The sequence below is a fragment of the Limanda limanda genome, chromosome 11, assembly GCF_963576545.1.
Source record: "Limanda limanda chromosome 11, fLimLim1.1, whole genome shotgun sequence".
Lineage (NCBI taxonomy): Eukaryota > Metazoa > Chordata > Actinopteri > Pleuronectiformes > Pleuronectidae > Limanda > Limanda limanda.
The window spans coordinates 26960775-26976912 of record NC_083646.1 but is presented as its reverse complement, the minus strand read 5'-3'; the positions used below and the strand labels follow the sequence as shown (position 1 = coordinate 26976912).

The window sequence follows — 16138 nt, the reverse complement described above, 5'->3', positions numbered from 1 at the left end:
ACATGTGCTTTTCTTGTTATCCATCTATCCATTATCTATGCAACTTTTCATTTTGAGAGGCATGGGGGGAACTGGAGCCAATCCCAGTTGACATTGGACAAGAGGCGTGGTACACTGTGGACTGGTTGCCAGCCAACATACAGACATACAACCATTCACTATCACTTTCACGCTTACATTCAATTTACTGTCACCAATAAAATATTGCCCCAATCTGCATGTTTTTGGACTGTGGGAGGAAGCTGGAGCATAGTGTTTGTGTCTTGGCAGTTGACAATTCAGTCAGTCGTGGAGATACTTGTGGTTTTCAAATCAACTAACCGAAGCCAATTCAAGTTCGGTGGATGTCTTCTTCGTGTGTTGCACGAAGAAGAGCGATTTACTTACATCACCACGGCGGCTTCGCAGAGCCTTTTTCTGGCGGAAAAATCCACCGGTTAGTGACGGGTTATACTAGTGGACATAGTGTCGGATCTCTTCTGCAAAGTGCTCTTCTATCTGGTCCATATTCGTTCTTCTAAATCTTCCGTGGTTTCCGGGCATGAACCGGAAATGCGACTCCGGAAATGATGTAGTCAGCAGACCAATCACAGCCCTCGCGGCCGGGTGACGCTTGCGGGGCTTTGCCGTCTAGTTAGAAAAATTGGCCGACGCACGTAAGGACGTAGGAAGGGCCGTGAGGGGCCCGGAAGGGCTCCTGCGTCTCCGTTCCCGTGAAAACGCAGAAGCATGCGCCGGCCTTAAGTTCTTTACCCCGGGGGGTGGGGATGTCCGGGCAGGTGTGTGTGTTGGGGGTGGGGCTGGGCACTGTAAATCTTGTGGTAGGAATTGAAAGCCACCTTTACCCTGAGCCTTTTCAAGCTGACCTAGTGCTGGTTGAAACCAGGTTGAAACACACATACTATTAGAACAATTAATCAACATTAAAAGAACTGCCCTAAGTTGGCTAATCACCGTCTGCATTCAACACAATTTTATTTATCTTATACATGCTTTCATAAGGAAATCTTACAAAAGTAAAGTTATATTACTTGGCCCTGCATGTGGCTGTGGCTCAGGGGTTAGAGCAGTCATCCTCTAACCAGAAGGTTGACAGTTGCCAATAATGGTTGTATATGTGAGTAGGTGAATTGTATATCTATATAGTAGTTATAATCATGATAGTGGATAAAGGTACGCTTGACCTTAAAAACAGAAATAGATTATTTTAGTTGAATTTGCTTTAGTTGCTCTCAGCTATACTGTATTTGCCTCTGTTTGCTCAGTAGAGCCGGAGGTTATTCTATGTTCTTCTCTTTTAGGCGATATAGGAGCCACAAACCTGCCGAAGTCTGTAGAAATAAAGAGGGAGGCTAAACACCAGGAGCTTCAGACTCTCTCAAGGCATCTGGAGAGGTAAACTGGTCAACTCCATAACACAACTATAACAGAGCTGGTCTGTGCCAGATAGGTCATGTTTTCCTGTCCATTCAAGTCAAGGGATTGGTCCTAAAACCCATTATTAAACAGGCTACGTGATAAATTATTAAAGGACATATTATTGATAAGCTCCAACATTATCAGTTATGCTCTCGGTACTGGAGAAATTATTAAAATAGATTTTGTATAAAAGTTTTCCTCCACATTTTATCTCCCCAACTTTGTCTAGCTACAGATAACATGTAGAAGAGAGATCTTCTCTCCAAGCACGTCAGCAGCCTGGAACCCACATAGTGAGTTAACTACATGATACAAACATGTGATGATGAAGTGACCATTGTTAGGAGTGCTTTCATTAACTCAATCTGAAAATACTAGAGCTGTATCTTGGCTGTCATTCACAAATTCACAGTTTCGGGGGGTCGGAGCAGATTTAGTCAGTTTGGGGCTTCAGGCAAACTGACACACAGTAGAAGTCTATATTATTACCCACCAGTGATCTAACTGATCAGAACACTTTTCCTTTTCAATGACTGTCTTCTATACAAGTTCATTGACAGATTATTTGGCAGAAGTGAGGATGTGACCGAGAGAGAAGGTGTGGGACCTGTACAATCATGTTTATCTCTGCCTGTATGTCTAAAGTAATGTGTAGAGGATTTACAGTTTGTAAGCTGTGTTCACAAATATCTCTACCTCTCACATCAACATGGTCATTGGTACAATAATCTTATTTTTTCTTGATTTGCTTATTTTACCTAATGGCGAGAATAATTTCAATCAAACTGAGATCTGGAAATGGAATACATTTCCACTTCTACTTCTGTCTTCTACCAACCTGAGGCTAAACTGGTCCGATGTAAAACAAAAGTGTCCTTTAAATGTTTTCAATGGCATTTTACGGGGCTTTCATTTTGAAATACCACTTTAATATGCCTTGGAATTGTATGAGTGACACTGGAGATGTTGTCTTTTACCAATCTCAAGTAATACTGGTCTGTGTAATCTGGAAGTGTCCTTTTAATTATGATCCATAATTAGAGAAGGTATAGTTCTATATGGCATTTTTAAGGCTTTGATTTTGAAATTACTTGTCAAAATGTACTTCCACCTTACGTGAACTTCGATTTATGTGAAATAATTTCTTACTCGCTGTTACCGCAATGCCTGAATTTATATTTTATATATATATCGCAACTTAAAATACCAAAAACCAAATACCATGTTTGACAGTGTTTTTCGAAGTTACTTCACGTAACTAACTTGTTATCTCAAACTGAGTTGAATAATCACAGAGGCAGGACCAGACTAAACAGAGGGGTCAGTGGTATCTCAGTGAACTTTGGAGCTGACACACACACTAACACACTAATACACACTCACTGACACACACAGACCACATCTCTCCACACTGTCAGACCATAGACTGACATTATTAAGTTTCAGCGGCGCACAGCAGCAATGGAGCCCAGCGGGATCCTGATCAAAGGAGGCAACGTGGTGAACGAGGAGTGTTCCGCCATCTGCGACGTCTACATAGAAAATGGGAAAATAGTCGAAGTTGGACTGAACCTCCAGATCCCAGCGGGGGTGCGAGTCATCGATGCCACCGATAAACTGGTGATCCCGGGCGGCATCGACACGCACACGCACATGGAGCTGGCGTTCATGGGCACTAAGGCAGTGGATGACTTCTATATTGGGACTAAGGTTTGTTTTTAGCTGGATAGCGTGATTTATCTGCTCCCTGGTGCGTTCAAGTGCATCAAGTTAGACAGATATAAAGGACAATAATAGAAAAAGTTAAACAGCTGGTGGAACCTCAATACCTTCACTCATTTCAAGACTTCTCAGGAGAAAATGTCTCTATATGCAACTGAGAAGCTTGTTACAATGACAACAGAGGAAACTGGTCTTATCATCCTCACCATCATACACTGGTCTGCTTGCATCACCTTTGAATTAAATGTGAGCCAAAACACTTGACTCCTCTCTGTTATGTGACTCTTTATATATATGAATATTTCTCTAAACTTCTCTCCAAGTTCGAGGTCAATACACTTTTATCTAAACATTCTGCTGAGATATCATGCTACATGCTAAACTCTAAGAACAACGTTTTAAATCTAAATTCAATTCAGTGCATGCTGGGATAACAATCAATCAAATTTGATTTGTATAGCCCATATCACAAATCACACTTTGTCTTGACATCCTCTGTCCTTAACCCTCAACAAGAGTAAGAAAAAACCTGCCACATGTGAGGATCCCTCTCCCAGGACAGACAGAAGTGCTATAGATCATTGTGTAACATAATAAATGGCTGTGTAAACTATTACTTTTATTTCCCCACCTGGATGCTCCTGAATCTAGAGATAATAATGACAGGTTACTGCAATATGTCAATTAATGTAGTAAAGTAAAATACACAGACTTGAAAACTGTTGTGTTTAACATATGTAGTCTTAATCTGTTCAGTGCATTTCTTTGATCTTATTCTATTAATGATTCCATTCTATACGTTAACCTGCAGCTATGTGTTTTTTATCATGTTTGTGTATAATTGACAGAAGGTGAAATAAGGATGGATTGTGTTAACGCTTTACCTAAAGCAGTTAGTCTTTAACTTCTGGGCTAATGTTTGTGTTCCACCAGGCTGCTCTTGCAGGAGGGACCACAATGATCGTGGACTTTGTCATCCCCCACAAGGGCAAGTCTCTGCTGGAGGCCTACGACTGCTGGCGGCAGACAGCTGACCCCAAAGTGTGCTGTGACTATTCACTGCATGTCGCTGTCACATGGTGGAGTGACGAGGTGACTGATCAAATAATTGTTGATAAAAATCTATTTTCTTTTGGCAATGCATAGTATGTCTGAAATCTGTATCATAAACAGCACCATGCAGATGTGTCTGTCTTCTTTTTGTCAAAGGAAGAAATGAGAATCACGTTTAAGCAGAGAAATTCTTCCTTGTATTTGTCCGAACTTGTTTCACCCTCAGGTCAAGAAAGAAATGGAGACTCTGGCCAAAGAGAAAGGAGTGAACTCCTTCAAGATGTTTATGGCCTATAAAGACGTGTTCATGCTGGATGACGCCGAGCTTTACGCTGCCTTCTCTCAGTGTAAGGAGATTGGAGCTATAGCTCAGGTTCATGCTGAGAATGGAGATCTGATCGCAGAGGTCAGTATGAGCACATGTGATGTTGTGTTTAGGAAGTGTGAAAAAAGAACATTGCTAACAGCACATTGTAAAAACAACATCAGGGACTATGAGGTTTATGAGAAATATGATAGAAACAGTGTTTATATGTCTCATCGTGGACAGTTACACAAAACTCAAAATGTAATGGTTTACAATATTGGGACATTCTTTTAGTTCTCATTAAAAAGACAAGTCCCCATAATGTGACTGTATGAACAGATTTAGGTCCCATTAAAATCAACAATCCTGACAGTTCTCAATGAATGGAATGTCAAAATGTCTGCCCTGAAAATGCCTAGTATTTCTCGTTGTGTTTTTTTAATTTTAATCAAATGTCATGGCAATAAATCACCACTAGGGAGTAGCAAATGTCAGGAAAGCAACTTGTGATTCTGATAGTGGGGAACACATGATACTCCCTTGGAAGTGTGTTTAACCCTAGAACACTAACGTACAATTAGTTACACCATCACTAACGTCGGGTACATTTTACCCGATATAATATACCCCATAAAAAATACTTCTCATCAAAATATATTAATGTACAACAATACATGGCAATTTGAAGTACTCTTCTTTTATTTTCCCCAATACAACATCTCATACAACCAAAAAAAAGGTATCACGGGGTAACCTTATAAAAAAAGGCTCTAAGATTACTGAAAGATTAGGGGGTCGTTAAAAAAAAAAAATAGAGCTGGTAACTTGTTCATCGGTCCAGCCGTTCCTGGGACATGTCTCCCTTCATGATTTACAACTTATATTATATTCAACAAATATTTTACCCTCTATCACTAAGGTCGGGTAAAAATCACCCGAACACGTGCCTATTGAAAAAAACAGGGATGGGAGCAGGGAAACTAGCCGACCTTCTATGACGTCAGTGAGCAGACTGAAGCTACCCAAGGACCCACACCACTGACGTTTGTGTTCTATGGTTAAGGTTTATTAAGTATGTGTTTGGACTGTTAATGTTTGTTGAAACTTTTTAAATTAAATTAGCTTTTCACCATAAACACAGTGTATCTGTGGATATAATGTGTTTTAACAACAGCCATTACAAACTCGGTTACTGTCTGTTCCCCCTCTGCTTGGACACAACCTTTTCTGTGCTTTGCTTTCATAACATTTAACCTTCATCCTCCCTTGTCGTCTCTTCTGGGGCCCGACAGGGGGCTAAGAAGATGCTGGCCCTGGGCATTACGGGGCCCGAGGGCCATGAGCTGTGTCGGCCAGAGGAGGTGGAGGCTGAGGCCACCCAGAGAGCCATCACCATAGCTCACGCTGTCAACTGCCCGCTCTATGTGGTCCATGTCATGAGCAAATCTGCTGCCAAGGTGGTGTCTAATGCACGCAGAGATGGTGAGTGGGAGTTTGCTACCACCTGCTGTTTAAATAGAGGACAGCTAGTGTAAGAGACGATAGGTTGGTCTTTGTCAATGTCAACATTTATTTCACAGTTGTTCCTGATTATCTTCGCCAAGGCAGTTATGTTTTCGTCTGCATTTGTTTGTTTATTTGTTTATCTGTTACTTAACTGGATAACGCAAGAACTATAAACCAGATTACCATGAAACTTGGTGGAAAGAACCCATTACAGTTCGGTGTGGATTTGGATTAGGAGGCAGACACAGGAATTGGTTTTAAATCAGTTTCTATAATATTGTGAGATTGTTCAACATTATCTTTGATTTCTCAGATAATTATTCATGGATCTTGATGAAAGAATCGTGCATGTTTATAGAAAATATATTTATGAGTGTGTGCAATTATGTGCAGATACAAATAAGACATATGTAGTAAGTTTAAATGTTGTTTCATATGGGGACTGTTGGACCCTCAGTGTGCCACACCAGTTTTTAATGTGATTACTGTTTTATGGTTAAAATGTAGATGTTTTTCCCACCCACTTTTAATCCTTGTCTATAGTCGAACAGCTTTAAATCACTACTTAGAAAAATAACTTGCCCAGGTGTTGTTTTTTATATTTTAATTTTTCTATATCTCACTTGAGGTCGTGTGGTGTTCGGGGAGCCCATTGCAGCTGGGCTGGGTACAGATGGCACCAACTACTGGAACAAGGAGTGGTCCCATGCTGCTGGCTTTGTCATGGGTCCTCCACTAAGACCTGACCCCAGCACTCCTGGGTACCTCATGGACCTGCTGGCCAAGTAAGTGCAACTGAAAGAGCAGCAGGAGGCACATTTGTAGAAAACCATATCAGCAATTCTCACGTAAGAGAGTTTTTAACAATATGAAATGCTGAAAAGGTGAAAATCAAACTCTAATTCGTCAACTGCAATTCGAGTTTTATGTGTTTGAGCAAGAAGCAGAAATAACATGAACTAAAAATTGTGCATAAAAACTAATTTGTATATAATATAATAATATTCAAGAATAACTCTGATAATGTTATTGCCATTTGTTTTTCACACGTTTATTTCTGATAATTCTAGTGATGATCTCAGTGTGACGGGAACAGACAACTGCACCTTCTCCGTGTGCCAGAAGGCCCTGGGAAAAGACGACTTCACCAAGATCCCTAACGGCGTGAATGGTGTGGAGGACAGGATGTCTGTCATCTGGGAGAAAGGAGTGGTACGTCCGAATCATAATCCCTATCTGGACTTTATCAGTCCAGATAGGGAGACCACTGTCTTTACTGAGATATAATTCTGAGTAGAAGACATCTGAGCTGTAATTGCGCTGCGTATAGTCATTACGGAGCTTCCTGTCATTACAGAGTTTGCAATAATGTAATAATAATTATTTTTTACAATTTATTTTACAAAGCCCTGTTTTTATGTGTCTTACATCAGCTTGATAATTCTTACTGTGACTCACAGTCATGGCTGCTTACTCATCATGTATGGGACAACAGTGAGCAGGGGCCATTTTACGTTTCTGCGTCATGACTATACAAAAATGAATCACAGAACTGAGTGTCTGACTGAGAATGTATTTACCCTTTTTTAAAAACTTTATTTCTCAGCTTAAATAAATTAAATAAAAAGTGTTTATTCAGTTCTTCTACAATACAAACAGAAAAGGCAGTAAACTCTTGGAGCTGCAGACGTTGCATTTTATTGCCATTGTTGTGAGGACAGTGTTTCAGCCCGGCCACCCCAAGGCCATGGGAAAAGATTTAACACTTGCAACAGAGCGTGCAAATCACAAATTTGGGCAGAAATGAGTTGCTCGCTGCTCTGTTAAGCGTTTACCCCTCGTCTGCTAATTCTTCACTGTGCCCCCCCCCAATACTCAAACTGGGTGCTTTGTGTATTTCTTTCCCTCAGCATAGCGGCAAAATGGACGAGAATCGATTTGTTGCTGTCACCAGCACCAATGCAGCAAAAATCTTCAACTTCTACCCGCAGAAAGGCCGTATCGCCAAGAACTCAGATGCTGATGTGGTTATATGGGACCCTAAGCTGACAAGGTGAGGACCCTGACTCTAGCCATTCAGTGTACTGGGAGTAAGCCTTTAAAATACAGCTGGGAAAAAAAGTTCCTAGACACTGTGTGTCTGTGTGTCTGTGTGTGTGTGTGTGTGTGTGTGTGTGTGTGTGTGTGTGTGTGTGTGTGTGTGTGTGTGTGTGTGTGTGTGTGTGTGTGTGTGTACCATTATATTTATATGTATATGACTGCGATGCACATCGTGAATGCTTATCCATTCACATTAAGTCTGATGTGTCTACCAGTGCTGTAGATGCAGATGCTGCTGCTGCAGTACTGGGGATACTTGAAAGCATGTCAAGAATTCAGTTAAATAAGATGAGGCTAGGGAGCTCAGCAGTAAATCATGCAGTCTATACTGGCAGCTAGAGAGAAGAGAAGAAATGCATCTTTCATCTTGCGCCACTTCATTACACATACAAACACACACACACATACACACACACACACACACACACAAACATATGCGTGTAAGGTGACGTCTGTGCTGTGTCATCTAAAGCTGGAAATGAAAGCCTAACACAGTTTACACATTCATCCATCAGTTAAATAAAGACCGGTTATTGTCCATGTTTGATCATGTTGTTTTGGGGGGGAAGGATTTTAAATACCCTTACATAAGCTAGGTGCACACAGCATCAGTGGGACAATGCCGATAGCTCATGGTGAGGATCTTAAAGATGACGAATATTTCACATGGGAGCTGAACCAATTTTCATAGTACTGAACACAGAGTATTAAGGCTATTTTCAGTAACAGTTCCAGGATATCATAACTGATCACGTCATTGTTTCTTTGCATTTTGTTATTTTCCTCCTAAAGTCCCCAAGAGGTAGACAGTATGCTGCACTGTGGAGCACATGGGCAGATGCAGGTACAGAGGACAGTTTGTATTCCAGTAGCTTGCATATTGTAGCACACTGAGACTTATATAACGCAGGACGCTCTGCTCTGCTCTGTGTGCTGGAGAATCTGGGCTGAGCCCCTCAGGGAAGTCACTAACCGCCGATGTGAATTAGAGAAGAACACAATACATCATGGTGTAATTTGCTGTAAATGAATTCACTGGTATCACAGGAGAAGCTTGTGTGAGGCCTGAGACTCTGACAGTTCAGACTGTAGATGAGTTTACAGCTTAAAGCTTCTCCAGCTCCTCCCTGGACATCACCTCTGTGTGCGATTGTTTATGTATGTTCCGCCTTTACCACGTGTGCGTGTTTGCAGATGTTATAATGCCGTTCAAGCATGAGAGCGTCTCGTGTTTGATTGCTGCAGCCATGAATTCATCTGTTAAACTGTGCAATTAATTGCCCTCAGTGTCGCTTCATAACATCCGGGACCAGGGGCCACAAACAGTTGCATAACCAGAAACGCAGAGGAAGCTCAGTCAGTTGCCTTGTCTCTCCGTAATTGGGTATACTTAAATAATGAGGACAGAGCTCAGTGCACAGTGTCTGGCTTCAACAATCAACAGGAAATGTGTGTATGTGAATTGAGGAGAAGAAGGCAAAAAAAGCTATTAAGGGTTTCATCTGTTTGAGTCAAATTTATTTCTCTGTTCCCCACTCAAGAATGATTTATATGTTACATTTCATCAAGTACTGTGTAGAGCTTTCAATCCTTTTATTATCAAACATTGTGATATAATTTTTCTCTAGGATTTCTACATTTCCCACAAGTTGTGTTTCAAGCTGCTTTTACAGTGGTTTGCAGTTGTACATGCTTTTATTTGAAACATAAACACTGAGGCAATGGCAGAGAGGCCATTCTCATTATTAGATTCGATGTGGGCTTTGGTGAATGTCAGTTTTCTGAAGAACTCGTCCATGTGTTTGAGCTCCTCCTTGAGCTGGCTCTGCTCTTTCTGGCAGGTAGACTTACTCCTTTAATGCCCCAATGGCTTAGTTTTCTTGTGCATGTGTTGTCCATCTCCCCCTTGACAGATCAGCTCCAAAAGATAATCATCTGGAGTAAGTAATGTTCTCACCAAGTTTGGTAAAAATCTGTCCATGCCCTGTTTAGTTTGGGCAAGTATCATCATGAAGACACAACATTCAATCATTGTGGACAGCCTAACTAAAACCTCATCCCTAACCTTAACCAAACTAGAATTCACTACCCAACTTAACCAGGAGCTCAGTAATGACGTTGTGCCAGGTTCTGCTCCCTATGAGGTCTACTGGTCCTGACAATGTCAGAGTCGCTAAATAGGTTTTAAAAACTGTACACACCGACACAAATATACACACACTGAGGCAGAGGGGGGAAAACAATGCCCTTCTGCTGACTGTGCCAGCACGCAGGATAATCAGCAGCACTGCAAATGTTGAGGTGTCTCTTTCATTGACCAAAAGAAGCTTAGTAAGCTTCTTAGAGAAGAGAGCATTACATGAGCAAACGTTGAATAAATAATACACTACGGCGCTTGTTGCTTCACAGTAAGTGAGCCGCACTAACTTGATATAGGGGTACATCTAGGCCTGATTCAGTATGTTTCAGATTGGAACACAATGCATTAAGACTTCATTGTGGGCTTGTGTTTTGTGTTATAAAGCATGTGGAGATTACCTTACATATATATTACACTGGCATCATGTGAACAGGAACTTAAGTGTTTGCAAACATGTGGTTGTGTCTTTGTAGGATAATCTCAGCCAAGACCCACCACCAGGCCGTGGACTACAACATCTTCGAGGGCATGGAGTGTCACGGTGTCCCCGTCGTCACCATCTCTGGAGGGAAAGTGGTCTATGAGGAGGGGCAGCTGAAGGTGTCACCAGGACACGGCAGGTTCATCCACAGGAAACCCTTCTCCGAGTTTGTTTACAAAAGAATCAAGCAAAGAGAGCAGGTTAGTTCCACACAACATATTTCAGTCCTCATAAAATGTGACATAGTCTCCTTTCCCGTGTGCTCCACTCTACCTGGTGCACAGAATACGCTTTCAGATATTGCATTGACTTTTGGAAAAATGTAACTAAAATAAGAAAACAATATGTAGTATAAAGAGCATGCAATATCTATCCATGTATGTATTAAGTAAATCAGCTAAAATCCATATTCTTTTCTTAAAGAGACACTCACACTGAAGAACATATAAACAAATTTCACAAAAGTTTCATGATCTAACTCAAAGTAAGGAGACAAATCAGAGTATTTCCCAGTGTTTTAGGCACTAGACGATTTGTAATATGTGCCGTCCCCTTTAAACCAGAATGATTATAAAAAAAACTGCCAATTCTGCCATCCCCTCTCAGTCCTCCCCTTGAGAGTGCTGCATGTGCAGACAGAGAATTTTTGTGTCCAGGTAACTAAATAATAGGCTACGCAGTTTATTTTTAAAGTTAAAACGAAATGGCATCAAAAAACCCTCTTGCCCCAGGTCCCACTCTATCACTCTCTTCCACACAAACACACTGACCATCTGTCAGTCAGCTTGACCATGAGCAGCCCTGGGAGAAATCTTACCTGCATCAATGTGCCTGTGGTAGGTGGCCATCTATAAAGTATACAGCTCCGAAAGCTAATCTATATTTACTGGGTTTTTTAATACTGTACATGGTTATAGTATAGTAAATGGTCTGTAATCATAAAGCACTTTTCTAGTGTTCTACTACTCAGTACAGGTTTGTCATTCTCCCACACTTCTGCTTGCTTCCATGTGGAGCACTTTCCCTGTCACACATCACTCACACACTGCCCACAGAGCTGTTAGGGGCTACTTGGGTTTAGTATCTGGCGCAAGGACACTAAGGCACGCTGAGTGAGGGTGACAAGGATCGAACTGTCGACCTTCTGGTTAGTAGGACAGAAGGAAGATAAGAGGATAAAAATGAAATGCAGGAAAATGAAAATCTTTGGGAGAGGCACATTTAACGTTTAGTTGAGTTGAAATCAGCCTGGACCTGATGAGGAACTCCACACAAAGATCACTTAACCTTTCTTTTGCTTTGTGTCTGACTTGCAGGTCGGGAAACCTGCAGCTGTGATCAGAAAACCCTATGAAGGCAAAGTAATTTCTCTATGAACAGCTTAACTATGAAAGCTCCTGAGCTCCAGCTGTGTGTCTCCAGTACAATCCAGAAGCTGTCAAATCCAAAACAACTGACACTGTCTGTGACAAACTTGTGTGAGTGGTTTTACCATGTGACATTTTTTCAAATAATTCTGCAATTCTACTAAGTCATTTCAATCAGTGTGTGCTGCTAAGCTTTTGGGCCTTTTCAGACAACTCAGGTCAATGTCCTGTTGGCAGATAATACCTTTGTTATATTTACTCAACCCTGTGAGGTTTCCAGGTCATCTCTGCTTAGTACACAGGTTAGCAGAGCTGATTATAAGAGGATTTTTGTCACTTTTATATTATGCAAATGATTTTATAAATATAATTGTGTAATAAAAAAAATGTAATTTCCAATATGCCTGGTTTTTCTAAAATGTTTGTTGCCATTGGCGATAGAGCTGATATTTCTCACCCAAAAGCTGCTCTGATGAAATATTCATTTCAAATGCACTGACATACGTGAAAGTAGTAAGGTTTGCTTTGTTGACCCAGATTGACTCTTATTTTCATATTCAGCAGCATCACACATTATCATATGCACTCCATCCTTGTCCATGTATGGGCTGCACTCGTTCCCTTCCTGGTGAAAAAAGGTCTGCCACTGTCACCGAGCGTCATGAGGCAGCTTCCTATTGGGCTGGCATGCTGGCGTGGTATTATGCCACAGGGCCAGTTGAGACATAATGTGAGCTTATCAGGTTGCAACACGGGTCAGTGGCGGCGTGTGAGTCACAGAAGGCCTACTCATCCTTGAGCAGTACCACTTCCTCTCGTCCCTGGCAGTGGAAGTGATGGTGTGGGGCTGGCGGTATTGGAATTTACAGTCCTATTGGATTTAAACCAGTCAACTATAGGTAATGCATTCGTAGCCGTCAATTTCAAGTATTCCTGTACATGGATGCGTCAATACTCATGCAAATAATATCACTCATATTCTAAACTCATACAGTGTAATTGTGGAAACAAAATAACACTAGGAGAAACATAAAAAGTCTATGTACAAATAGTCCTTATCCAATGATAAATCATTTTATAATTTTATTTTTTATAAATTCATTAAAATAATCAAACATGGACGAAGACAAACACCAGAAAAAAGGATCAAAAACCAGCAAGCAAGACTTTTTTGTGCATAATACAAACCAATGGCAATAACCACTGATGGAAAATGAACAGTGGAAAAGGAAGCAAGAGGAAGAGGAAGCAAGAGGAAGAGGAAGCAAGAGGAAGAGGAAGCAACAACTAAAATAAGTGGCAATGAAAAGAAAACTTGCTGAGTGGACATGCTCACAAAAAACAAACAACTGCAAAGGCCTCAGAGGTTAAATAACAAATAGCATAAATAGAGTTACCTGACGTTGTTATTATTGATATACAGTTGATTTATAAAATATTAATACCATTTATGAATTATTTACCAACTATGTTTTAAAGAGAGAAAAAAATAAATAGTTCAACTTAAAAAACACCCATCACTTCTCTTTCCTGTGCTGTGTGAAAACAATAACACTTGCTCAATATGAGGCAACAAATCAACATGGCACAGTGGATAAGAGAAAACACTGACCTCCTGCTGTTGGTCCACAAAAAGCCAGAACATCACCTGGATACCATGAATGGAGCCTGGGCCCCTTTTCATGTTCATCCCCCCGCCTTGTAGAGTCATTTTATTAAAAAACTAAATGTCAACCTCATGGTGGTACATGGAGGAAAAGTCAGACTATCACCAAAGTCATTAGAATCTTGGAAGAATAAAATGTGTCCATCCAGTGGCTGTTGGTCCAACTGTCCAAAAGAATTACATTTCCATCCCCAGAGCAATGAGCAGGGCTGTAATATCCTGATGTCCTCACACGACACTTTGTGGATTCTGTTTGGGTCGGAAGAGCAGCGGGCACCAGAAACGAGGCTGATCACAGAAGAAAAGGAAAAATCCAGGATTAAAAAACACATTTTCATCCCTTCGTTTTTTTTAAATATATTTAGCAATGCAAACCTTTAGAATTAGTGATCTGAGCTTAGAGTTGTTTTTATCCTTCCTCCTTTTCAATCTCTTCAACAGGATCTTGGCGTGCAGGTACGCCACTCTCTCCTCCGCAGCGGTAGAGAAGAATCGCTCACAGACCATCAGCCTGAGCTGGGTCACTTTGGAAGCCACCAGGGCCATAATGAGCAGGACGAGCAGAATGACAGCCAGTGGACATATGGAGTTATAGAGCAGCAGCTTGGGTTTAGGAAGGCACTTCTTCTCGAACAAGGTCACGGAGAAGGAAAAGTCTTTTTGATGACTCTCCTCACTAAGGGGTATACCAATTAAAGTCGCAATCCCCTGAAAACAATGAAGAATTAGTAAACCATGGCTACATGACTGAAATGATTGTAATAAGTTCTTAAAACAATTTCACAGACATACTTACTTTGATTCTCATCAACAGGGGGACATTGAAGGGTTCCAGCTCTGATAACTTTGTCGTTATAATATCCACAAAGCAGTACAATAAAGCATCCACAGTTATAAATATGACCCAAGTCACAAAATGGAAAACAATTGAAGCACCAAACTTGAGAACAGCTTTCCTCTCCCTGGCGGTGGGACGGGCGGAGAGGATAGCTGTGTACAGCTTCCCCTCCTCTGGTGTGAGGGGGAGGAGGTGGGGCTTTCCTTCTGCCTTCTGCTTCTCGTCAAAACGGACAAATCTGCCGCCAATATACCTGTTTTGATATTTCATGTCACTGCGGTATTTTCTTATGTGCAAGGCTATGAACATCATGAGCACGAGGAAGCTGATGGCAGGAAACATCCTGTCGGTCACAGAGGACACTGTTTTCACCAGGGACTGTGCAAATTTCACGGTCTCATTCAGCTTCTGCTCCGCTGTTCTGAGTTTCTCACTGAATTTTTCTGATTCCAGTCTGGGTGAAACCTTCAGCTTGGAGTCAAAGTTCACTACTCCCAGGTCTGTTATCCCTTTCAGCATGTTTCCTATCCACTTCAACATATTGACATAGTTACTGAAAGGGGCTGTGATGGCCGACTTCTTTGCCTTGAGGTTGCAAATCATGCTCCTGAGGAGGCCTGTGAGGTTTTCCAAGGTGTTGCGGATGTTTTTGAGAACTACCAAACTGGTCCCGGCAGTTAGCAGCAAGCTTCGACTCTTCTTCATGAAAATAGAGATAACAAAGAGAGTCCCTAAGCATCTTACTCTTTTTGACAAGAAGAGAGCGCCGGTAAGCAATGCTCCAAAGCAGCCCGCAATCCCTCCAGCCACTGCTGTGTCATAGTCCAGGGTGTAGAGCAGGTAGAGGAAGAGCAGGGTGCCGAGCAGCAGGCTGGAGGAGCTGCAGGTCAGGAAGAGGATGAAAGTTCTTTGAAAGCTCTCCCTTTTACCAGCTGTGAAAACATCCACGACCAGAAATCCAAAATCTGCAAGACTCTGTTTTATTGTTACCCATGAGAGAAGCATCTTGGATATTAAAGGAGACACTGTGTGATGACCAAACCCTGGACCCTGGAAAACAAAGAAGGGTAGGTTTAAAGAAAGAAAGGGTTCAATAACACAGCGTGTAAATCAACAACATTTCAGTTCAGAAAGCTGTACATTTAAATACAAGTACTAACCTGTTGTACATCAGGGCATGTAGTCTTGTGAATGTGGTCTGCAAATGCCTTATATACATCCAAAAGAGGAAAACAAACCACAGTCATTAGTCATTTCGCAGTCATCCCTATTTTCAACCAAATGGAGAAGTACAAAGAGGTAAGAATGAGGCTGGTTGAGACACTGTGAGATACTTGATTGTAAGGCTGCTATAGGCCGACCGAGCACTTGATGTATACATCACAAAACAATACAATTTACAACAAGCATGATAAAATACCTTTTAATAGGACTCAATGTCAATAAACAACAATGAAGAAATACAGGGGGTGCAAAAGAAGTTGGAATATAAGTAATTGAACTGTGTCACTCTAGTCAAGGTTTACTTGTAAAGACAGC

The 16138-nt window shown here is 41.3% G+C and overlaps 2 protein-coding genes across 2 annotated transcripts; one reads left to right on the top strand and one right to left on the bottom strand.

Annotated features, from left to right (window-relative positions):
- The first annotated feature begins 2779 nt into the window (after positions 1-2779).
- Positions 2780-12494, top strand: dpys (dihydropyrimidinase). The gene is made up of 9 exons (XM_061080640.1): positions 2780-3129; positions 4075-4233; positions 4421-4600; positions 5794-5983; positions 6636-6792; positions 7078-7219; positions 7918-8060; positions 10721-10928; positions 12045-12494. The coding sequence occupies exons 1-9, from the start codon at positions 2881-2883 to the stop codon at positions 12102-12104; spliced, it is 1488 nt and encodes a 495-aa protein (XP_060936623.1). The 5' UTR covers positions 2780-2880; the 3' UTR covers positions 12105-12494.
- A 1495-nt stretch (positions 12495-13989) lies between these two features.
- LOC133013473 (dendritic cell-specific transmembrane protein) lies at positions 13990-15607 on the bottom strand. The gene is made up of 3 exons (XM_061080425.1): positions 14558-15607; positions 14137-14469; positions 13990-14049 (listed from the first exon to the last, which is right to left on the bottom strand). Exons 1-3 carry the CDS (start codon positions 15602-15604, stop codon positions 13990-13992), a joined length of 1440 nt encoding a protein of 479 aa, XP_060936408.1. The 5' UTR covers positions 15605-15607.
- Positions 15608-16138: the final 531 nt, after the last annotated feature.